Source organism: Vipera ursinii, assembly GCF_947247035.1.
Source record: "Vipera ursinii genome assembly, chromosome: Z".
NCBI lineage: Eukaryota > Metazoa > Chordata > Lepidosauria > Squamata > Viperidae > Vipera > Vipera ursinii.
In genome coordinates this window covers 37,256,152-37,272,074 of record NC_139517.1, presented here as the reverse complement: position 1 = coordinate 37,272,074, position 15,923 = coordinate 37,256,152, and the positions used below count along the sequence as shown (strand labels likewise).

The 15,923-nt window shown below is 39.6% G+C and overlaps 1 protein-coding gene across 1 annotated transcript in view; it reads right to left on the bottom strand.

Moving 5' to 3' along the window:
• Positions 1 to 222: 222 nt before the first annotated feature.
• LOC310649270 (uncharacterized protein) overlaps positions 223 to 15,923 on the bottom strand; it is a gene marked incomplete at both ends in the record, with an annotated part of 44,687 nt that continues 28,986 nt past the window's right edge. Inside the window, 5 exons of the mRNA XM_083377570.1 lie at positions 223 to 499; positions 1,122 to 1,368; positions 13,688 to 13,791; positions 14,722 to 14,948; positions 15,554 to 15,679. Of these exons, the coding sequence (XP_083233696.1) occupies positions 223 to 499; positions 1,122 to 1,368; positions 13,688 to 13,791; positions 14,722 to 14,948; positions 15,554 to 15,679 (981 nt within the window). The remainder of the gene's footprint in view (positions 500 to 1,121; positions 1,369 to 13,687; positions 13,792 to 14,721; positions 14,949 to 15,553; positions 15,680 to 15,923) is intronic.

The window sequence follows — 15,923 nt, the reverse complement described above, 5'->3', positions numbered from 1 at the left end:
TTACAGCCGAGGCTTTTGTTCCTCCTCCCTTACCTTATCGACAGCTCTTCGGCCTCCAGATGCATTCTCCGTCCTTCCCCGGAACTCCTGCAGTCCCATGTCCAACTCTATAGCCACCTGGAACCACTTTTGCAGTCTATTTGGGATGCTGAGGACGATAAATGCCCTGCGAAGAGCCCCATCTAGCCCCGCCCTGAAATGATGCACTAAAAGATGTTCTGGCTATGAGCACAGTTTGCCAGCCACCCGGTGGAACTTGCGGACATATTCAACCACGGGTCTGTTGTGCTGTTGAAAGGCCACCACCTCAGCCTCTGCTCTCTGGACCCAGGAGACGTCCTCGAACCATGCTCGTAGCACCTCCAAAAAGAGTCCAACATCCCCCAACTCTCTGGCATGGTCACTGTACAGATCAGCTGCCCAGACTGCAGCCTCACCCTGCAAACGTGCTGTCACTGCCACCACCATCCCCCACTGGGATGGATAAGCCAGGGCATACCTATCCAAATGGTTAATGGCATGGCTCAGGAACATTGCCAAGTGGTCAGGTGCCCATCATAGGACATTGGCAGTGGTGGTGGACCCCAAACCACACCCGCCCCCCATGGGACCATCGGTGGCCCCGGGCCTCTTGGAGTGGTCCCATAATGCCGGGGACCAGCTGCCTGCCAGTCCAAGGCACCAGATGATCTTGCTGCCTGCTGGGTGGGACCTCCGTCCATCGTCATCCTGGCACCAGGACCGCTCTGTATGGTTGCTGCCAGGGTTTCAACAGCAGGACCCTTCCCCTGAAATGTACCCTGACCGGGTGGACTACTAAACCATGGACTGGCCAGACGGAAGTGGGATGACCCAGAACGCACAGGCTGGGTTTCAGTATGCAGCCACCATCCTGTATCATGTTCAGTTTCTGCAACCGGCCATGGCAAGGGCTCTTGACATCCAATTTCCCCAAACCTGTCCTGGAGTATGTCCATTGTCTGCCCAGTGCTGTGGAGTAACTCCATTCCTCCTCCTCATCATCAGTGAGGCGCTGCTCCCTCCATTCCATCAGTGGACCTCTTGGCCGTGTTGCTTGCACCTGACTGAGGTCCATCCAGCCCAGGGCAGGGCTGAATCACCATTCCCCTCCATGGGTCTGGACTCCTGTCTCCTGGGCATCATCTACTGTGGCCACCGGTGGTGGGTCCCGCACCTTGGGCCTGACCACCGGTTGGGTTTCTTCCAGCTCTGCCATCACAATGGGTGCTGCAGCACTAGCTGGCTCCCCCTTGTCAGCCACTGGGGCAGCCCCCTGCGTTCCCTCTGCCATGCCAATGCCCAGGTAGGGGTGAACAGCAGAAAGGAAAATAAAGGAACGCTGACTTACTGTCAAGACCACATCCGCGGGTAGAAGCACACAACAGCCAGCAGGAACAAGTGACAAACCAAAGGTTGCTTTATTCAGCTCCAAAGGGAAACAAAGTCAGCTTTGGCAGCACATGCAAATGATGGGTCACCTCAGATTCAGCCCTTTCGATCAGTGGGCCATTTGCCTGAAGATCGGCCTGGGGGAGGCAATTACTCTTACATTCCTTGTTTTTCAGCTTGAGGCGTTGTATTTGCTCTTTGAATGTTAGATCTCCTAGCTGTGGAGATGTCTTTGAGTCGGCATTCATAGCTTGTCCATTGTAAGAAAAGCCCTTCCAAATCCTCTTCCCAGTGCTTTTTTTGTAAAAGAAAAAGGTGCCGGAACTCACACATGTCATACAACCCGCCTTGCCTATCCTACAAGGTTCCATCCAAAAAAGGTGCCGGAACTCCGTTCTGAACATTCTATGAGGAAAAAAGACCTGCCTCTTCCAATAAGACAATGCTCTCAGGGGAAGGCTTATCTTTGGATGCTTCGCAGAGTTTCTGCAACTTCTCCCAGGATTTTTCATGGCATTGATGGAACCTATCCCAATTCTCTATCAGGTTCAACCACATGGCTTCAGTAGGCTTACTTTTTTTTGCCTCAAGTCATACAGTTTCTGAGATGTTTCTGCCTTTTCTAAATTTTGGACATCAGGTTCTGTGCACATATTGAGGTTAGTTGGTTGGACCAGCTCTTCTGGCCCATTGGAAGACTCTGCCATGACTGGGGAAAGCTCAGAGGCGTTTTAAAAGACTTCAGGAGGTTCTATTCTTTTTTACTGTTCTGGATACAGGCAGTTGCTTTTGCCCGAGCCTCAGACAGATTAACTCCACAGAAAGGATTGTATGCAGACCATTTGTTGATCAGGAATTCTAAACAGTAATTCAGTTATTGCGGAGATTCGTCTGACACACATTTCATAATCTGTCCATTCATGTGGTGTAAAAAAGAATAGCTTCGTCCATACTAACGAAGCATACAGATCTCGTGGCTGGACTTCATAGAGACCTCACTGACTGGCACGTAGCCAGGAAATCCCATAATTAAACAGAAGTCCCTCCCAGTGGCCAGTCAGAACACAGATATAACCAGGTAACTTAAAACTACATTTCCCAGAAGGTTATCCCTTGAGGGACAGTTCTTAATTCCTAAAATATTACTTGCTTTAACAGCACAATGATTAAAGCAATAATTCAATCTATGCTTGGGCAAAGTATTCTGACAGAAGGAAATATTATTCTTACCTACCTACTTCCAAGAGCTTGGATGAGAAGTGGAATGTCTTCAAGAACAAAGTCCAGTTGCCTCATGAAAAAAACACCTTTGGGACTACCTGTAATGTATCTACAGTTATATCTAAGATATAATAATACTCAGTTTTACAATCTACTTTGATATCTAAAATCTGCAAAAGTCAATGAGCAATGGATTCTACAATTTATTTTTTAAAACATTCAGTATCCAGTATTTGTTATTTCTTAATGTATTTTTATAGTAATTTTTCATGTCCAAATGAAAATATTCAGACTAGGCAATACCTGGCTTAACATATTACCTGTGAAAGGGATATAATTGTCTGGTCTGCCAACACTTAGGCATGGGCCAGCAGGGTGCTACAGCTGTCAAATAAAGCCAATGCAGGACAGTGTCAAGATCATAAGAAATAATAGTATCATTCTATACTGCACCAGTGTGGTCACCCTTGGGATACTGCATCCGCCACAATGCAAAAAAGGTGCTGAGGCCTTAGAGTATCTGTCTGTCTGTCTCTCTCTCTTCTCTCTGTGTGTGAGAGAGAGTGAGTGAGTCTGTGTGTGTGTGTGTGTGTGTGTGTATACACTCAAATTTCCAAAATTTAGTTTAGCTCCATTTCATTTCATTTCATTTTATTAAATTTATATTTATAAAGTTCCTAATAATACAATGGCTAATCTATAAAAAAAACTAGGCAAAAGAGATAGTAGAGAAATACAGAGCAGAGTTTGAAGAAGGAATGAAGCAGGTAGCAAAACATGAACTATAACGTTATAGTATGTCGTGGTCTCTTCTAAACTGGCAAATCTAATGGGCTGACATCAATCTTGAAAACCTGATATGTTTTCCATACCTTCTATTTTTACCAAAGAGAGTTAAAGCAGAGCCAGCTTAAGTTTCTTTCTCCAGTGTTCTTCCTTTCCTGGACAGAATTCATGCACTGCTTCTTCAGATCATTTCTCTAGGTTCTCTAGGGACCACCTGCACAGACCAGGACTTCAGGCTAGATTGACAAGTTTTTTAAAAAAAATCCTAAGAGAAAGTAGTAGCAAAGTAGTAGTATGTTATACTAAGAAGAATACATAGATTAATTAGATTTCATTTTGTTTTACTTAGCTTTTTTTTTATCCTCTACATTGCAACAGGCAATATAATATTTATAGCATAAAGGCATTTTACAACTGACAGGAATCTGTTGGCTCCTTGCCTGATTTTAAAGATTTATTGTATCAGGTTTGGCAACCAATCAAAGGAAAAGCATTGAGATAGCTAATAATGGAAGTCAAAATAGTTTTTAAAATGCGTGCAGAGGCAAGTCTAGGTGGCTTCCTTTTAATCTATACAATTGATAGAGATTTGACATTTAGCTCTGCTGAGAAAAGGCTAATTAATGAACTCACACATAAACTAGCAGATAAACTATTTTAGTATAACTATAATGTATACTAAAATTTATTATTTCTTGTATATCCTTTTTGTATAGTGTGCTTTCCAGTTTAATTATTGCTGGGTGTTTCTCTCTAGAGTGCATTACTCCAGAATCACTAAGTTAGAGAGACATCTGTAGACAGCTGACTAATTTGGCTTTTTCCCGATTGCACCTTTGGAAGAATAGTTGTATCTGGTACTTCCAAAGACACCACATGGAGATATATACATGTATTATATTTCTACATTAAAATATAAAGGAATAGACATACAAAAAGCAAAGATAAAAAATGTTTTGTCAGAAAGATCATAGTATATATCTTAGGATATATTCTAAAGGTTTTCTTGGAATCCTTTCCATATCTTATTCAAGTTTTCTAAGCAAAATTGGTTGTACATTTGGTTGTGAATTTAAGACTCGGTTATGAGCGCCCTCTGCAGATTATAATCCATGCGGCAAGTCCAAATATTTAAGGTGTATCAAAGAGCAACAAGACTTAGTAGATGGAAGCATAAAAAGCAGATGTTAAGCATTTATCCAAAGTTCTTATTTAATTTTGTTCAGAGGCTTTGGATATCACTTTGGTATCCAACTAACGCAGATGGATGGCTATCAGACATTGTAGTTTAGCAAAATGCTGAGCTTCCTCTGTATTTGAAATGGTTAGCTTTACCAATACTGTGGTAGAAAAAGCCATGTATAGCTATTCTTATTTGTGTGATCCATAATATAAGTAGAAAGATTTTGACCAGTCATTAGACTTTAGATTTTTTTATTATAGAAGCTTGGCACTCTAACAAATTAGCCATCAATACATAGACATTAACAACAGCTATAGACTATGCAAAAGGGACTATCATCCAGCCAAAAAAGGAACAAAAAGACCCAAGCAATCAGCATCCAGAACAGCATAGATTAACTCCAATTTTCACATCAGACCAACAATCAAGTAAACAACACCCCAATGGAAAAACTTCTAAAGAAGCCAACAGTAAACAGCCCAACCAAAGCACTTTAAGATCACCTCCATTCACACTGACAGGGCCAAGTCACTAGAGAAAAGAATGGGACGAACAAAATAGAACAGAAGGAAGGAATTTGGAGGTCTTCTAGTACAGCCTCTCAGTATAAACTGAGAGCAAACACCACGCCTTACTAGCACAGATTACCTAGTTTGGGTAATGAAATGTCTGCAAGAAAACAAGCAAGCTCAGGGAGCACCAAAGACCCCCTCATTAATAATATTTTTGCTTAAAATATAATAGATTCATTGCAAATGCATTGATTTCCAATAAATCTACCTCCTTTTTTCTGGCCTAAGAACTTTAATTTGTTTCTGCTGCCTCTAAATAAAGACAGAAATTAATATGCCCAAAGCAATCTTATTTGCAGTTATATATGTTGTTGGTATACAACCAAAGGTATTTTTTAAAAAAAATATTTTATTAGTTTTCCAGTTTTACATTTGAGTATTTAGAAAGCAATGTGGTGATTGGGTTAAACAATAGTTCAATAACAAAATCTTTAGTAGGTATCTCAGGTTACATCATCAAATATTTCTTCTCTGTTTCCCTTAACATTTTGTATTTAAGCTAATAAATTTCTAATTGTATCAAGCTCACTAAAAACTTTATTATCGCATTTATAAATATATTTTTGCTTATACATATCTTAATAAATCTCAATAAACATTTCATGTCCTGTTATTAAGTTTTACCTAATTTTTAATTACAGTATTCCAATTTGACCTTTGATATCCATAGTATTTAACTTTCAGGTAACCCAAATTTCCTTTATCTCTTAATAGAAATTATAATGTCTAAAATACACATATTAATTACTTAAATATATTCTTATTCTATTTCATAAACATTTTCTCTCACCCTAACACAGGTGAGAGGTGGTAACCTTAATAATACAGTATCCTTTATTAGTTCAAATTCATTATCTATATTATCTGGGCTAGTCAATAATTCAAACCTATTTCCTAATAGTTTACATTTCCCCTGTAAATCTAAGTCCTCAGTATTGGACAGATTAATCCCTTATTTTTTACTATTTTCCAACTATTTTAAATCTAGTAATAAATTTCCCTTTGTCTCAAAATCTCCCTTTAGCCCACTATTTGACAATTTAGGGTCCTCCCTAGTAAATCAAAAAGCCCCAATTTTTCAACCTAATTCTAGCTTTCTTCTTTTGCCAACCAGGCTTCCATACCAATGCTTTTAAATCATCAAATAGATCTCCCTTTATTCTTGTATATGTTACTTGAACTGAAGGAGACCATCTAATTGCCATTTTTCTGAAAGATCTGGCCCATTTATAATCATTAGGTTGTTGCCCTGGTAACCCAGATCCCCATATTTGTTCTGGTATAGTTGTCTTCAGTTCGATCTGGTCTTCTTTCTCAAATTTCTTGTGATTTGTATAGAAAGTCATTTCCAGTTTTAAAGTTATTGTTTCATTGTCTCAATTTTCAGTAAACTGTACTTGTTGATCTATAAAGTCCTCTGTCTTGGTATTCACTTCTTCCGCTCCTGTTGTTTTTTTGAATTAGTAGTTCTTTCTTTATTTATTTTTATTTAGTTACATTTATACACCGCCCTTTCCCTGAGGACTCAGGGCGGTTTACAGGGAATTAAAAAATCCACCATACAAAAGTTAAAAAACCAAATTAAAAAATATTAAATTGACCCTGTACACTTAAAACCCCAATTAAAAATTTCTCCTCAGCCTGGGCCCGAAAGCTCAAAGAGCCAGGTCTTCAGGCCCCGGCGGAATGATCGGAGGTCGGGGCAGTTCTCAGCTCCACCGGCAGCTGGTTCCAGAGGGCAGGCGCTCCCACTGAGAAGGCCCTATCCCTGGGTGACACCCGCCGGCAATCTCTTACCGGCGGAACCCTGAGCAGACCCTCCCTGTGGGAGCGCACTGGGCGAAGGGCGTTTGATGCTGGCAGCAGGTGTTCCCTCAGATAGCCCGGACCCAGGCCATGTAGGGCTTTATAGGTAATAACCAGCACCTTGAATTTCACCCGGAGGGCAACCGGAAGCCAATGCAGCTCACGGAGTAGAGGTGTTACATGGGAGTATCGGGAGACCCCCATTACAACTCGCGCGGCCGCATTCTGCACAATTTAGCTACAATCAAGATTTTGCTTGGTGGCTCTAAGCTGGCACCTTTGTCTTTCAGGTTAGCTTTGAGTTTCTCAGTGTTTGCAAGAATACTTTCAAGCAAGGTTTTTAGCATAGCCAAGTTTTTTTGCTGATCCTCCTCCATTTCTGACATAGTTATAAATGGTCTTTCTAGTGAAGGCTATTTATTAAACAAGAGTCAGTAAATGTTCACCTCCACTGTTACTAAAAACCAATTTCACTGCCCAGCTGCTCTCCCAGAGTTAAATCTCTCATAGATAATACCAAGGTCAGGTCTGGGCTGTGAGCAAGTCTCTTTGTCAGAAGTAATAAACTGCTGTACCAAGCTTCACCACAGGATGTCCCCTATAAATTTAGAGTCTTTTTCAGATCCCTGGCTAGGTTCTTATCCAATTTAAGTTCTTTTTTGCAAGTAAAATAAAATAGCAGGTTCCAGTAAGAATAGAAACGTTTTGGGTCCCCAAATTAAAAAAAATATATCGAATTATATTAAGTTGATCTTTTCAGTGCTTTGTTTCTCCTGAGTGATCAGATGCCGCCATTTTAGTGGGTGGGAGGAAAAAGTTCCCTTCTCTCTCTCCTCACAAGGGGAAAAATTTTCAAGAAGCTTTTAACAGGAAAAGTACTTGGGGTACAGAGAAGGTAAGATCTGACCCAATTCCTCCACATTGCTTTCAAGGTGTTTGTTGGTAAATTTGGCTCGGCTGTCAACAGCTTGATGATGGGCCATATTAGTGGCCAATCTTTTCCCCATCAGTTTGAAGACCTGCCCCGGATCAAACAGGAGGGCTGCTGCCCCTCTGTGATCACTTGGGGGTCATCTTCACGCTCATCACCCCTACAGGGTGACTTCCGACCCTCTTCAGGGTCCCCTGGTGGGAGAAAACTGGACAGTGGAGAGAGAAATCGCCCTACATGTCTGCCAACACCACGATCGCAAACTGGAAGCCTCAACCAAAGATTATTTAATACCATAATTATAAGCCAAGCTCATTAACAGTCCAACCTATTTTAGAAATTTCTAAATGAAGAAGTCCATTGACTCCTTTGGACTCCTTTGGAGTGCTCAAGTGGAAGAGTCTAAAGGAGAATGTTGGTGAATGGGCAAATCATAGATGGGGCCATGACAGCTATTAATGTTCGTCTTTTTACCCATATTTTACTCCTATTCAAATCCCTTGCATTAAGTTCCTCAGAGCTTAAGTTGAAACTACCTTTTTGCAGAATCCAGATCAGAATAATTGGACACTGGATAAAGAGGTCTTAACGATTTTCCCCAGCCATTTTGACTCAGTTGGCTGTTTTCATACAAAGCTTTTAAAAAAGAAACATCATTCTTCTTTTTTTCAACCTTCAAATAACTATGCCAAGCTTCATACTCTTTCTTCTCTATAGGTGAGATAATTGAGTTTCCTTTAATTATGTTGTCAACCTAGTACATATCAAGGACCTAGATGCCTTCTGATGACAATGGATATTTTCCTTAAAGTTGCTCATTTCATTCCCTGCCATAGCTCCCCTCTGTTTATTCAGAAAGTTTGCCAAAAGCATAGGTTGCCAATTGATCAATTTATGACAGGCACACAATTAGCTGAACATGTTGGGAAAGGCTCTTTTTCAGTTATTGTTTGTTTACCTCCACTTAAAAGAAGTGCCACCTCAGAACACAACCTTCCTTGTTATGTAAACTACCAGCAAGGTAACAGACAGATCATTCACTTAGGGCTGAGTTTACATATAAAAATTAGCTTGTGCCTCTATTCAAGCACTGCCATTTCATGCCAATTATGGCTAGTATCTGTGCCTTCTGCCAAATGATTCACAACCCTCCCTATTGAAAGCTATCTTAATTTCTTCAGGAACAGAAAAATACACTAAACGTCCTCAAGGAACAAATAGAGCACAGCTCTATTTGGACCCAGTTAGAGGAAAGCCACCTTTCACCTTCAGTATAAAATATAAAATGCAATGTTATGTCTGTATCCTAACTAGTGCAAGAGGGAGAGGATCAGTATATTTCCAAACACAGCAGACAGCCACAGGGGAAAAAAAAGTATTCTTCCTTAAAACTTAAATGTGTTGAGGCCTACTTTGCAGTATAATACAAGGCTCCATTTAAAGAGAGCCTTTTCAACAAACAAAGGTAGTCCTCGACTTACGACCACAATTGAGCTCAAAATTTCTGTGACTAATCAAGATAATTGTCAAGTTAGTTTTACCCCATTTTACAATTTTTTTTGCCATAGTTATTAAATGACTCATTGAAGTTGTTAAGTTAGTAACATGGTCATTAAGTGAGTCTGGCTCCCCCACTGCCTTTGCTGATCACCTTGCAAGAGGTGATAACATGACTCTGGGACACTGCAACCATCATAAATACGAACCATTTGCCAAGCATTCAAATTTTGATCATGTGACCATGGGGATGCTGCAACGGTAATTAAGTCCCTTTTTTTTAGTGCAGCTGTAATGTTTGAATGTTTGTAAGTTGAGGATTACTTGTCAATATAAAGCCTGAATTCAGTTTACTGGACAACAAGCTAAGCTTGTAAGCCGCCCTGAGTCTTCGGAGAAGGGCGGGATATAAATGGAATTAAAATAAAAAATAAATAAATAAATAAACAATGTTTCCAACTACATTGGGAAGGTTGACAAGCTCCATTTTCTTTTCATTAAAACAAGGTCATATGTCAGGATCCCTGTAGCATGCCTTCCCTAGAGCAGCACCTCCATCTGGAATGAGCCTTTCCCCGCTGCACCCTAAGATCAGGATGCTCCTATCCTGCTGATGTTTTGAAGGGTCTTGAAGACCTAACTCATTGCCAGGCTTTGGTAAGGATGACTGATGCTCCCCATTCAACTTAAATGGGTTTGTTTCTTTTCATTCCCATCTAGTAGTTTTCTCTCTCTTGATTTTTGTCACCCTTCTCCTCTTCCCTCTACATTTTTGTCTACTACTGCAATTTTTTTTTCTTGGTTTAACATTTTTTAATCTCTAAATGTTCAGGATTGCTGGGCTCAGGCAGTGTATACACTTAATAATAATTAAATTAATTATTGTAATAATAACAATTAATACCTGGAGACAGCAGAATAGAAGAGACAGAACTAGAGACAATAATAAAATACAAAGACCCACAAATAGAAATAGCATGACTGTCACGAAAGAAAGCAAAGGCAAAGAAGTACCAATAGTAACAGGTGCAATACAGAACAGGAACATCGCTTGATCACCGTTGGCATTGACTAAATCGCCTTCATGTCAATAATTATTTAATAATAAAAGCAACAATTAAAGTTTTCTCACTTGAAAAAAATCATAGAATTATCAAGTTGGGCAAGGACACTTGGGCCACTCTTGAGTCTAAACCAGACATGTCAAATGCAAGGCCCAGGGGCCAGATCTGGCCTGCAAAGTGGTTTCATGTGGCCTGCGAAGCCATCCTGGAAACAGTGAGGGAACGGCCCCCACTGCCTTGGCCCTGGCCCAGAGACCCTCCTTCTGCCAGAGACCCTCAGATCTCTCCCACTCCTTCCCGGCCCCCATAGGCACCCTTGATGCGAACGATGTAGAGCTGGCCATGCCCACCCAGTAGGCCATACACACTCTAGCCACGCCCACCCAGTAGGCCACGCCCACCCTGGCCATACCCACTCGGCCCCCTGAGGGCAGCCGCAATGCTGATGCGGCCCTCAATGAAATTGAGTTTGACACCTCTGGTCTAAACACTCCTGCCAAGTACAGGAATCCCAATTAAAGCAACCCACACAAACAGCCATCTAATCCTCACATAAACATATCTATTAAAGGATTGACTCCCTCTTTGTCAAAATTATAGCTAGGAAGATCATTTCTCTAACATTTAAAAATAATCTAAGTTCCTGTAACTTATATCTGTTATTCCACATCTTGTATTCTGTAACAAGAATTAACAGGCCTTGGATTTCTTGCATGACTTTCTGATGGCATATGTTGTTTATGTAGCCATGTTTAAAGTAGGAAGTTGAGCCATAAAACAAAGTAATGTCTGTATTTTTATCAAAGCAGCCAGGGCATCTTCCAGTTCTAATTATTAGAATAAGGAAATGTCACCAAAATATAGAATGACATTCCCCTCAGAAATGACCGATAAAGAAGACACCTGGGTTTGTTTTTTTTTCCCCAATGATGTTTTCATGAGAGAACTCATTGTTAAGTGTGGGATCAAATCCAGAAGTGAGTGTATGAGAGGTTCTGATTACATGATGGCAGAAACCACAGACCAAAAGGCTGGATGCTTTTCCTTTGTTGTACCACAGGGTGAGAATGCCTTGCGATTCTTTTGCATCACCTTTCCCCCCCCCCTTGTTTTCTTTAAAAAAAAAAGCTTATTGAAACTTGTTTCTTGTTCAAAACAGCAGGCTGCACAAAAAATTGAGTTAGGTCTTTACCAGAACTCTGATTCCTTGCAGAGAGATCTTGAAAGTAAACTGAGGGTTCCATGGAACATAGTAGTCTTGAGCTGTTTACCTCTTTAGTCTTGGGAGCTTTACACAGGGCCTCCAGGTGAATCTCTAACTAAATTTTCCATAATGCGTCCAATATATCATCAGTGTGTACTGCTATATTTTATAAGAAAGTCAGGCTATTTGAAGGACCGCTTGTCTCCTATTATATCCACTTGGCCCACCAAGACAGGAAGGCAGTGCAGGTTTATGGGTCCCATCGATTAGGGAAGTACATCTGGTGGCACGATGAGACTTCCTCATTCCCCCTAAGATATGGTTGACCACCTCCTTTTTGCCTTCCCAAAAGATCCTAAAAACATGGGTTTGTCATTAGTCCTAGGAACCACAAATGAAGATGGAGCTGATCGATTGATTTGATTGTGTTGTTGTTGCCATGTTGAGTGGAATGTGGGGCTTTTAAGGATTTTTATTACATGATGGATTTTTAGATGTAAGGTATGAGTAGGGAAGCTATATAAATTTGTGTAATGAATACATAAAATAAATATTGTTACTAAGCTCTCTTGGAATATATATTTGGTGCCCTAAAAGCTGTCCATGGGTATCTGGCCCCAATGATTAGCTATTCAGTAGCCTTGCTTTTATCTTTTTTTTCTAGAACAGGGGTAGGCAACCTTGGCTCTTTTATAACTCGTGGACTTCAACTCCCAGAATTCCTGAGCCAGCTGGCTCAGGAATTCTGGGAGTTGAAGTCCACGAGTCATAAAAGAGCCAAAGTTGCCTACTCCTGTTCTAGAAGGAATAAATAACAAATACTGGCATATATTCTAATATTTAAATAACTTTCATTGACCATGTTTTGCTGTTTTAATAATTATACAGGAACCTGTTTCAGAAAGGACAAAACACAGGACTTCTTATCTATAAGTTCATGACACAGAGGCATAAATTTGATTTGCATTTGCTAGAAGCCCAGTTTTATTGAAAACCCATTTTCAGCAGAACATCCAAGAGCCACACCACAGAAATTAAGAAATGCACATGTTAATGGTCATATCTAAGCTTGAGAGATGGGTAAATCTGCTAGTTAAAAGACAACGCACTGATAGATATTTGCTATGAACAGTGTTTCAATAGCTAGAGGGAAGATTCCTCTTTTGCTAACTGATATGAACCAGTGTGCAGTATAGAATAGAGTTGCAAAGCCTTTATTAGTTGAAAATCTTATTGTTCATTCATCTGCTGTATCCTAGAGAAAAGAAATAAAAAAGAGGAAACTTTGTAAGTAGAAATGAAAACATCTCAAATTAATAAATATGGCCTGCCCTTTTAACATGGAAGATGTTGAGAAAGTAATTAAGAAATCCTTCCTGAATTATGAAACAAAAGATATCGGAGGATACAAACTAGATGACTGATTTATTAATCTGATTGATTTTCATTTTGGAAGTATAAATGCACCTTAAAATAAGGAACTGGAATGAGTATTTACACATTGCCAGTGCCTTTTTTTTTGTAAAAGAAAAAGGTGCCAGAACTCACACATGTCATACAACCCGCCTTGCCTACCCTACAAGGTTCCATCCAAAAAAGGTGCCAGAACTCCGTTCTGAGCATTCTATGAGAAAAAAAAGCCCTGCACATTGCTAAGTCTGTTACATGTTCACTCAGAACAAATTCAGATACAGTTGAGACAGAACAATCTTAATAAATCTCAGTAAGTGAGAAACAGAGCCACAGTGTTTAATCTATGGCTGCATGGTCCAGGGACTTAAAGGAACAGGTCTGGATATCAGTCTAAAAACATTAATGAAATAAAAATGATTGTAGAATACAAGATTGTAGAGACAATACAAGATTTTGAAAGGTCAAAGCTAAGCTAAAATAGCTTGTATTCCCTTTCCAAAAAAGGTTCATTTTTCAATTTTGCATATATATACCAAAATGTTTGTTTATTTTAAGGATTAGTTTCCATCTTTAATATAGGGACATTGATTTCTCCCTTACCTTTCAGCTCCGAAGCCTGGCCTGGACTACAGGTACTGTAAGAATGAGAGTGGAGTTTAACTCCTCCTGAATGTTTGGAAAGTCCACCTCCAGAAGAGCTGCTGCTGAGATTGAAATATTGAAAAAATATAATATAGCATTAAATGAAATTATTTCTGCTCTTTCTATGGTATATGATTGCAGGGCAGGAGAAGAATGAGAACAGAGGATTCCTCCGGTGAATTTATATGAGCAGAAGAGATCTACTAAATTAGCCCAAACATTTATCTAGTCCAGCATCCTTTCTCCCAGGATGGCCAGGCTGCACATATGACAACCCTATGCTTCTACAAATTCTGAAGTAGCTAATATATACATTAGACAGTTCCATTTTAATTGTTAGTTATCATATAGTGGCACTATAATGTAAAGACAACATACCCTGTGCATTTTTAGGCATCCTCTTGTGTGTTATGCATATGTAGAGGCAGATGCTGAAGGCTAGAGACTGGGAGGGCAAATTAATCTAATAAACTAGAATCATCATCTTCTTGAGAAACTGATAGGGTTTGCCAGAAAATTGAGTCTTTTGTATTTGATAATTAACCTACAGTATTGATTTTCAAAACTTTTGAACAGTTTGAGATTTTATACTTCCTAAAATTAAAAGAAAACCATCTCATTTGAGGCATCCATATATTAACCCTTTAAAAATATGACCATGAGCAAATGTATGCTTCACAGTTTAGGTTAGTTGCTTTATCTTCAACAGATCTAGCCTTGCAGGCAGCAAATGGTTCCTCTGTCCACAGAAAGTCCATGATAAGTAAAGGCTAGAAATTGGTCTAATACATACGGAATAAAATCTCACTTACACTTCTCTGGAAGTAAAATAAAAATAAATTTAAATAAATTACAGTTACATGCTAGGCTCACTGTTGAAGGTAGCTGCTTCCCTTAGTGTAATGGCACACCTCAGAAGAGTTATGGAGCTAGTAGAAAAGAAAAAAATAGCAGAAAATCTAAAATGTTTAAGTTTATCATGATCTACCTACCTAATGTCTTGCTGCCCTTCCTCTAAAAGGGAGCGGTAGGTCTGGATCTCCTGTTCCAAGCGACACTTGACATCTAGAAGTTCTCTGTATTCTCGATTCTGACACTCCATCTCTGCCCTCAACTCTGCTAGCTGCTGTTCCACACAAGAGATCTGGTTCTGTATTTCGGCCAGGTGGGTATTGTAGCGGCATTCAGTCTCACCCAAGGAGTCTTGGAGTGATTCCCTCTTAAGAAGTTAAAAAGTGAAAGTTACCAATAGAAAATCAAGGCTAAAAAAAATCAAGAATGTATCCTACAGGCTACATTCCCCCCCCCCAAAAAAAGGATAATCTCTGGCACTTCACAAATAATGCTTTTATTTTTGTATATGTGAAGAGATGAAATGCCCTTTGCAGAAGTCATTGGCAATTACATATATACAAATGCTATGATGAATAACTTACTGCGTAGCAATAAATATTTTCCTTCCACATCCCATCACTTACTTCTGATATACCCTTTGTTGCAGGTTCCCCAACTCTTGGTCTACCTATTTCTTTGCTTCTATCTACCCTGTACTTATTGCCTTTAACCAACCCTTTGGTTTAGTTCTGGCCCAGGAATAGTCATCATCTTGTAAAATTGTCTCATGAGTTGACTGGCCCTACAGATCTGCATGTTTAGCTAAAATAGTAGTCTTCTAGAGTTGCAATCTTTGATACTGTAGAGAAAGTATTAAAAATCTTTCTTTTCTATCAGTATGAACCATATACTTGCTATAATTAATAAATAATTCATGGAAGAGGCAGATCAGAAATTAAAGTCTATTGTTTAAATAAGAGAGATGCTTACCAAGCAAAGCTGAGCCTGCAACTCTATTTCTAAGGCTTGCAGCTGACGTTTCAGGTCAACAACTTGATTGTTGCAATCCTCAACTTCTTTGCTACTGATACAGACCTCCTGATTCACTTCTTCCATCTGAAAAGGCATTAAAAATAAGATGGGGAAATTAAGAAACAGTTTCTTTACTGAGGAAACTATTGACATCAAGCTGAGTTTGAACCTTGGAAGCATTAAAATATTGGTAAGGGAAATATTTTTAAGGAAGAGAATAAGGGCATGCTCTAAGTGTTGTTTTATTTTTAAAGTATGCTGGGGAACAATACATTTTAATTACTAAAATAGGGTTACTTATATTTATAGTAAGGACAATAGCATGATA